The sequence below is a fragment of the Urocampus carinirostris genome, chromosome 20, assembly GCF_059441175.1.
Source record: "Urocampus carinirostris isolate Australia breed hairy pipefish chromosome 20, RoL_Ucar_1.0, whole genome shotgun sequence".
NCBI lineage: Eukaryota > Metazoa > Chordata > Actinopteri > Syngnathiformes > Syngnathidae > Urocampus > Urocampus carinirostris.
In genome coordinates this window covers 26,964,942-26,974,411 of record NC_142368.1, presented here as the reverse complement: position 1 = coordinate 26,974,411, position 9,470 = coordinate 26,964,942, and the positions used below count along the sequence as shown (strand labels likewise).

At 40.8% G+C, this 9,470-nt stretch overlaps 1 protein-coding gene across 4 annotated transcripts; it reads left to right on the top strand.

Annotated features, from left to right (window-relative positions):
- The first annotated feature begins 439 nt into the window (after nt 1-439).
- Nucleotides 440-6,428, top strand: cnr1 (cannabinoid receptor 1). 4 transcript variants are annotated; one of them, XM_088325286.1, is made up of 2 exons: nt 440-856; nt 1,975-6,428. In XM_088325286.1, the coding sequence occupies exon 2, from the start codon at nt 2,015-2,017 to the stop codon at nt 3,416-3,418; it is 1,404 nt and encodes a 467-aa protein (XP_088181412.1). In that variant the 5' UTR covers nt 440-856; nt 1,975-2,014; the 3' UTR covers nt 3,419-6,428. The 4 variants fall into 4 exon arrangements, with proteins under 4 accessions (XP_088181412.1, XP_088181413.1, XP_088181411.1 ...); XM_088325287.1 differs by having other exon boundaries at nt 1,972-6,428; XM_088325285.1 differs by having other exon boundaries at nt 441-861; nt 1,972-6,428.
- Nucleotides 6,429-9,470: the final 3,042 nt, after the last annotated feature.

Below are 9,470 nucleotides of genomic sequence, written 5' to 3'. Positions count from 1 at the left end.
TCTCTAACTTTAGGCTGACGTTAGCTAACGTTTGCTCTTGGCTGCGCTGTACATCACGTCTTATTGTGTGCTGGGAGTTCAGTGGCCTGTTATTTGCAAGTTTTTGTACTTTGGCAATCGTGAATGTTAGTTGTTATCCAAAGGACACTAGTTATAGTATCTTTAACTTTTGGAGTTTAGCCTGGCTTCCGCTGTACATGTTCCACATAATGGAACGGAGCAGTAACACTGTTCCCTATGGATTTAATCCCAATGATGTGTCAGATCAATGACATCGAATTTGCTAATGTATATGAACAAATATTTTCAAAAGCAAAGAATCATCATTGAACCCACTTTTTCACAGTGAATTGGGCGGGGCTCAGACATAGATCAATTGTCTTTAAAGCTTGAGAGGAAAATCCGAACGGAGATTATTGTTCATTCGATTTTGTCGTTGGCGCCGCACGTGATGCTCCTGGAAGGCGCCCTGGGAATTTCAAACACGATTCCTGCGCGCGTGCACGGGCAGCATGTGCACGGCAAAGTCGGGAAAGTGGATGGCGGCACGTGACGCGACTTTCAGGGAGCGACGCCTTATAAAAAGTGTGAGCGTTGTGGAGAGCTCAGAGCGTCTGGAGGAGCTGCGCTCACATCCTCCGACAGGGAGAAGCGCGCAAGCCCAAACTAGCATCCGACAGTTAAATTTGAGGGGGAAATGGCAACTGGGCTTCTTTTGGGACAAATTCCACGATGTTTTCATTAGAGGACTCTTTTTTTTAATGTGAGAGCTAAGAGGGATGCTGGATGTTTCTCGTCTGACTTGGAATAACGCGCAAAGATTAAAAGGGCGGATCTGCGCACTGGAGGGAATTATGTAAGGTAAAATATGTTTTTTTTTCCATCTTTAGGGAGCTTTTTTGTTCTTATTTACACTCATTTATATGCTTTTTTGCATTGAAAATTGTATTGTTAGTATTTCAGAGCCAATTATTAAAATACCATAATTTCGTTTCTAAGATGTTTTACATTAAAACGAATCATGCATGCAGTTGAAGTCAGGTTTTAAATGTTACTATAAAATTAGAAAATAAAAAACCTTGCAAAAAATGAGAAATTTGAATTTTTTTATCGCTGTATAATGCTTAATTTTACACTAAACATCAATTTGAAAAAAGAAATACGTTTTTACATCCCACGCTAGACACAGAAACCCTCACAATATATACCGGTATATGTATGTATGTATATATATATATATATATATATATATATATGTATATATATATGTATATATATATATGTATATATATATATATATATATATATATATATATATATATATATATATATATATATATATATATATATATATATAGTTTTTAATAAAAGCTTTTGGATAATAAAATCGCATTTATGGTCGAATATTTTCAGATCTGTTGTAATACTTTCTGGGCAAAAAAATTTTTATGAGGGGAGAAAAAAACACTTAATGTTATTAATTTGGCTTGTAAAGATTTTAAAAACATTAAGTGATTGTTGAAACAGGAACACTTCAAACGAGTTTGGTCTTATAAACCCCCAGCCTCTTTGTATGGCTGCTCGATTTCACATATTACAAAATCCGCTTTTAAAAATATGCCAGCTCTATCAATTATGTATCATTGTAAGGGGTGGTGCATCTAATAATTGGCACGTCTGATATCTTAACTGCTGAAAAGAGCATTCAACGTCATGCAGATTTTGTAATGCAAATATTTATAAATCACATCATACATTAATATACATGTTGTTTGAAGCACTGCTGCAGCCCTGTTTTGAAGCCACATCTACAGGTCAAAACATTAGGAACTGTGGAGGTAGAAAAACATACTCAGCACTCCTACCAAGCAAACTTATGTTAATACACTCATAGAGTTATGGTCTAGTATTTAAATAAAAAGGTAAACCGTTGGCAAATTCCTGACTGATGCAACTTCCACCCCCACCCAGCAGGTGGGTGTAAGCTTGCAGTCGTCTCATCCCCAGCAGCAACATGCAGTTCGCGCTGGACAACGTAGCTGATACCACCTTCCGGACCATCACCTCTGGCCTGCAGTACCTGGGATCCAACAACGCCAACTACGATGAGGGCGTCAATAAAATGGACTTTAAGGGGGTCTTCTCCCTGCAGAAGCCCCTGTCATCTTTCAGGAGCAACGCCTTCCCTGACAAGGTCCCCCCTGACGAGGAGCTGATCCTCCGGGGTTTGTTCCCCACCAACGCCACAGAGATATTTTCTAATCGGACCACGATCCGGGATGAAGGCTCCAACATCCAATGTGGGGAGAACTTCATGGACATGGAATGCTTCATGATCTTGACGCCCAGCCAGCAGCTGGCTGTGGCCGTCATGTCGCTCACCCTGGGAACCTTCACGGTTCTGGAGAACTTGGTTGTGCTCTGCGTGATCCTGCAGTCGCGCACCCTCCGCTGCCGGCCCTCTTATCACTTCATTGGCAGCCTGGCTGTGGCCGACCTGCTGGGAAGCGTCATCTTTGTGTACAGCTTCTTAGACTTCCATGTGTTCCACAGAAAGGACAGCCCCAACGTGTTCCTTTTTAAACTAGGCGGAGTTACAGCATCCTTCACTGCCTCAGTTGGTAGCTTATTTCTCACTGCCATTGACCGCTACATCTCCATCCACCGGCCCCTGGCTTACAGGCGAATTGTGACCCGGACCAAAGCGGTCATCGCCTTCTGCATGATGTGGACCATCTCTATTGTCATCGCTGTGCTACCTCTGCTGGGCTGGAACTGCAAGCGTCTCAATTCGGTATGCTCTGACATCTTCCCCCTCATTGATGAGAACTACCTTCTTTTCTGGATTGGGGTTACCAGCGTGCTGGTTTTGTTCATCATCTATGCTTACATCTACATCCTGTGGAAGGCGCACCACCACGCTGTGCGCATGCTGAGCCGAACCTCCCAGAAGAGCCTGGTGGTTTACTCTGCCGACGGTACCAAGGTCCAGACCACCCGCCCTGAGCAGGCTCGCATGGACATCCGCTTGGCCAAGACTCTGGTGCTTATCCTGGCAGTGCTAGTTATCTGCTGGGGTCCGGTGCTGGCCATCATGGTGTACGACCTTTTCTGGAGGATGGACGACGACATCAAGACGGTTTTTGCATTCTGCAGCATGCTATGCCTGCTCAACTCCACCGTCAACCCCATAATCTACGCCCTGAGGAGCAAAGACCTGCGGCACGCATTCCTCAGCTCCTGCCATGCCTGCCGGGGCAGCGGCCAGCAGCTCGACAACAGCCTGGAGTCGGACTGCCAGAACCGCAACCCCAACATCTCAGCCAACAGGGCCACTGAGAGCTGCGTCAAGACCACTGTGAAAATAGCCAAAGTAACCATTTCAGTGTCGACTGAGACTTCTGCCGAAGCTGTGTAAGAGGCTCTCAAGACCATCCATGTCATTTTTCATTTTTGTCATTTTTGTAAGAAAATTGATGAACAAATGTTAAAATTGTGAGCTTACGTTGGGAGGTGAATAGATGTGCCAAATAATCTTTCCTTTGATGAGACGAGCAGGGATCATCACTTGTTACATTGCGTCATGCTATCTTAGCTACCTGTTGCCAATCTTTATTGACAATGTTGTAAGTTATTCTCTTTATTTTTGTTAGTCCAATCGATCAGGTCAGCAGTCCAAGATTGGTACAAGCTTCTTTTGACCGAACAATGGGTAAATGTATGTCATGCTAATGCTAAATGCCATCTTAGTTAACAGTTCTACATTAGTCATAATTTTGATGAAAGCCTGGCACTGGCCACTAGATAGCGATAGTTTTGCCATTTTGTAGCTTTGCTGTCGACTCAAAACTACATCACACTTGCTCAGGTAACAACCAAATACGACTCACCTGTTGCCCAACTATTTTTGGCCAAACTGAGTCGTTATCTGCCCTGTGAGGTCGTTTTTAATCAACAGAAAGTAGCAGAAGAAGGCAAAATGACCGCTCGCTCTGATAGGTGATTTACAAATACTATTTCGTCAAATTTCTTGCTTGGCTCCTCTCATCAAATGAACGATTCCGGCTCAAAATTGCATCTAGCCGCTCCATCGTTAGCGGACGAGCACAATGTGTGCCAAAGTGCCAAATGGTGTTACAAGGTCGTACACAGAATGCAAAGGTCGTTCGCCGGTCGACGTTCACGAGACTCTGAACAGTGAATGCATTTTCTATTTGTTTTTGTACTGTGACTTCAGGTTTGAAAATGATGTTCACGTTGGGAACAAGGGGCTACTGACATTTTCAATCGTACTGCGCGCCGTTCGCACTGAGAAAACAAACAGTCGCAAATTCTCGTGTGCAGACTTTTGATCTTTTTCTTAACTTTCTCTATTTTTGACAAAACTCAGTGAGTGGCGAGCGTGCGAGATGAAACGTTAAAAAGAAAAGAAAAAAAAATGCTCAAACCCGAATAAGTAATAAAGAACACAGCTTTCTTGGAATATGTGGTCCCTTTTTTGGATCACAATTGTATAAATTGTAAATATTTGTTTATTTGCTAGCTGTTAGCGTGTGAAACTCACAATAATCATAGTTTTATGATGCAAAAGGTTGCAATTAGGGATGGGTATTTTTACGAGATAACTGTTTGTTTTTATGCCTTTTAATTATTAAAATCTTACAGATGATGGATGTATTACAACTTCCTCATATTCTTTCTTCTACCACCTAAATCAGGGTCTCCAACATGGTGCCCGTGGTCACCAGCGATCTAAGGATAATTGATGTGCCCGCAGACTTGGTTTGAATATAGCTTACCAGTGCTGGATCATTGTGATTTTCTAGTAAAGTATTTTTTGTATTAGTTGACTGAGTCTATTTAACCCATCTCCTAATCATTAACCTGTTAATAACATAGTAACAACATTGTTACTATTTTAGAAATTCAAATAAATTCCAGTTAATGGGCTCCATGGACAAAAGAAAAATCTATTTAAGTATTCATAATTATTTCTAATCAATAGATTCAGATATGAGAATATGAGAATCTATTCATGTATTAAACAAATGTATTTATGTATCTTTTTATTGATCTATTTTACATGAAATACAACAAATCCAATTCCAATTTGTGGGTTTAAAAAGCAAATGAGCAAAAAATCTGTCAGATTTTTTTTAGATGGATGTCTACCTTTTTAGCTTTGCAGCTAGCTATCTTCCTACCTTTGTATTTATTCATCAAGCTATTTAGCTTGATTTTTACATTTTTTTGGGGGGTATGGCAAGAACAAAAAAGGCTCGGCCGCAGGGTGCAGGTCACAGCTGTGCGAGCTGCGTTCATATTGTTGTCCGCTTTAATTATATCGTATGGATGTGATAACCTTGTGAATTGGTGATGTAGTTCCAACCCGCAGCCTTTGATGATTCATTATAGTGAGTTGTTTTGTGTGATAGTCGTTTTTATTGTATTAATCCACCCATACACAGGTCTTGAGTTTAAATACTCTTAAGATTCATGAAAATAATAGTTATTTTACATGTACAGTTAATGAAAGCGAGGTATTGGTGAAATTAAACTTTGGCACGTATACCCATCAATGGCTGTGAAAGGGTCAGAAACAAATAAGGCAGTGGTTTTTAATCTAGAAGATGATCTTATTTTAGCTCCGGGGCCCCATGCTAGAAAAAAAATCTTACAGGGGCCAGACTAGTAGATTAAAGAGATAAAGAAAGAGTGAGGGATAAATAAAGAGAGAGGGGGAAAACAAAAGAAAGCAGGAAAGAATGGGGGAAAGGGGGAGAGAGAAAAATAAATTGAGAGAGCACAAAAGGGGAGAAAAGGAGGAAGAGAAAAAAAGAGAAATGAGCAAACGAATGACAGATAGACAGGCAGGCAGGCAGGCAGGCAGACAGGCAGGCAGACAGACAGAAACAAGAGAGAATAAAAGAATGAGAGAATGAAATAGAGAATGACAGAAATAGAGAGAGAAAAAGAAAAAGAATATGAGAAGAAAAAAGAAAGAGACAAATAGAGAGAGAAAAATAATAAAATATAGCTATAGTGGCTTTTTGGGTGGTGCCTGGCTTTGGCAACATCAAGCAGACATATTTCAAACTGCAGCATTTTTTTTCCAGTGCTCCTCAGCATTGTCTCGCGGGTCGGATCAAACCCCTTGTCGGGCCTAACCCAGCCGGCATGTTTGACACATATATTCTAGGAATTTGACAGCAAAATTGTTTTTCTATCAATGTGAAGCAATCAATTACAGCTATGTACCATTAAACGTGTCTGTCTGCCTCTCGTATTCTTGAATAGTGAAGATTTAAAAACAAAACAAAAACATCAATTGTCTTTCTGTACAGTCGTGAAAAAATGAGGGAACCTCAAATGACAAAAGTCACAATGTTTTGGCTATTTGTTTCAATAAAGTTGCAACTATCTGTCAATGTTTGTTTGAAGCAGTTTGCTAGCTCGTTTCAGGGTGATGACCATAAACGCACCACGACTGCCTGAGCTCAAGTTTGCCTCCAAGAGGTCTCAAAGATGAAGAAAGCGTCAGCTTGTCACGTTCACGCCAATCATTCAATGGTGCTGTGTTGTAGCGCCCCCGGTGGATATACAGTAGTTAGTATTGTTCATCCCAGACATTCCCAAGTAACAGCACAATCGTATTAACTTTCTAATAATCCCCACAAGGGACAAATGGCAACATCTGTTCTTTTGTGCTCATCTCTTGCTTCGGTGATCTTAGGGTAAATTGCCGCATATGTCTGCTCAGAGGCAGCACGGCGGCGCAGTGGTTAGCGCATGTGCGGCACAGTTCATGTCATGGGAACGTCCTGCGTGGGTTCAAATCCAGCTCCAGACTTCCTGTGCGGAGTTTGTATGTTATCCCCGTGCTTGCGTGGGTTTCCACCGGGCACATTCCAAAATTGGCTGGTCCAAATTGTCCCTATGTGTGAATGAGTGAGTTGTCTGTCCCCGTGTGCCCTGCGATTGGCTGGCAACCAGTTCGGGGTGTCCCCTGCCCGCTGCCCGGAGATGGCTGGGATGGGCTCCAGCCCCCCCCGCGACCCTAATGAGGATAAGCGGTGCAGCTAATGAGATTAGATGAGATGAGATGTCTGCTCAGATTTCAACAAGAAATTGTGAATTTGCTGCAACATACTGCAACCTGCAAAACCCAATTTCATTTTTTCATAGGGGAAACACTTCTTGGAAAAAAAATCTTTAATATATGTAAATCACTCGTAATTACAGGTTCAAAACATGAAAACATGAAAAAGAAAACATAAAATGGGGAGAATTATACAAGTATTTGTGCTCGTATATGTGCTTGAAATCCATGAAAATGCTTGAATTTTAATGTTGTGTTTTCAAGGTGATTGAATTTTAGGTGATGTGCTTGTACATGCTTAAAATTCTTGCCATGTTTCTTAGGTTAGGTGTCTTAGGCTAGGGTTAGGAGCTAGGGTTCGGACTTCAAATAAGGGGTTTAAACATAATTTATGGTTACTATGTTTAGAAACTAAGGTTTGGGCTTTGGGTATCATCCTGAATTTGGGGTTCTGAAACAGAGTTGGGGCTAAGTTTACAGCTCCATGATAAGTTTATTAACTGAATGTAGGGTTCCAAAAAAGGTTTAGAGTTAGGGTTACGGTTTGAAACATGGTTTAGGGGTAAGAACTAGGATTTGAGCTCCATGTTAGGGTTTTGAATTATGTGTAGGGTTCCAAAATAGGATTAGAGCTAGAGTTACGATTTGAAAATGGGTTAGGGTTAGGGTTAGGCACTAGGGTTTGAGCTCCATATTAGGGTTCTAAACTGAATGTATGATTCCAGAATTGGTTTAGCGCTAGGGTTAAAATTGCAAAGAGGGTTAGTCAAGTCAAGTCATTTGTACAACCCTTAATCACAAAAATGTCTCAAAGGACTGCACAGGATTACAATGACACAAATTACCTGATCTTAAACCAACATGCAAGCAAGGAAAAACTCAAAACCTCAGCGTGAGAAAAAAAGAAACCTTGAGAAGGGGCCTCACAAGTGGTAATCCCCCTTCCAGGATGACCAGGGTGGAATAGATTTAGCATTGAGTTACAGTACACAAACATCAATAAGGTTAGGACTAGGGTTACAACTAGGGTAGATGTACAGGTAGGGTTTAGGCTGCAAGTTAGGGTTTTAAAACGATTTCAGGGCTCCAAAATAGGGTTGGGGCTAGAGTTGGGGTTTGAAACTGAGGTTTAGGCTCTCGTTCTTTTGATCAGCGCTGTATTTCTCTTTTTAATAGTACTTTATGCCCTTACCATATGTATTATTTATTGTATAAAATACTTAATACTTAAAAGGATTGAATAGCCACTGTCATTTATTGGGGATGGCTCAGACTCAATAAAAGTACATGAGTGGGAAGATCTAATGAGGACATTTATTAAAAAGAGTAATGTGAGGCTTGAAGAGCAGGCCGAGGAAATCATTATGCATTTGAGAGGAAAAGCTAAAGATGTAGTTAGGTTTGGCATTAGAAACAGTAATAAAGACGTCTATACCCGCCCTGACATGATTTATAGTCTTCTCAGGAAACACTTTAGCTGTACTAAGTACTCTGCTGTCCCTTTAGCTGACTTTTACTCAACCTTGCCTAAAGACCAGGAAGACCCCTATGACTACTGGCTGAGACTAAACAGAGCAGCTGACCTTGCTTCTGACTGCTTGAGAGAGCAGGGCAAAACATTGGACAACCCTGAAATTGAGGTAACTTGCATGATTATTAGTAACTGCTCCTGCAAAGAACTGGCACTCACTTTCAGATCCAAAACCATCGATAAGACTGGGAGGTCGCTGGTTCAAGCCTCGGCCGAGTCATAACTAAGACTTACAACATTGGTACTCATTGCCTCCCTGCTTGGCGCTCGGCATTAAGGGTTGGAATTGGGGGGTTTGGTCACCTAATGACTCCCAAGACAGCAGTTGGGTCTAAAATGGCGGCGCCCTGTTTGGCTGCGGATGCATCGGCTCGCTACAGTTTAACTGTACGGGTCAGGTGTATCGACATTTCGTTCTGTGTGCATGGTTACAAAGAATGACAATAAAAGTAAATTCTATTCTATTCTATTCTATAAGTATTTTTCAAATATAACTTTTTTTAAAAAAAGTACTCAAAATGAATCCAAACACATTATATATTTTTAAAAAATATCTAACAAAAGTATGGTAGATGGAAAATAACTATGTCCAATACTGTATAAGTCTGTTTTTTTTTTTTTTTATCTCACAGACGATGCTTCTGAAATAAATGGAAAATGTGAGCAATATTGAAAATGAGCTACCATAAATATTTTTGCTTATTTTTTTCAGGTTGTTTTTTAATGAACAGAAATCTAAAATAATAATAATAATAATTTCCTTTGTATTGTCATTCTTTGTAACAATGTACACAGAACGAAATGTCGATACACCTGACCCGTTGTAGCGAGTCGATGCAG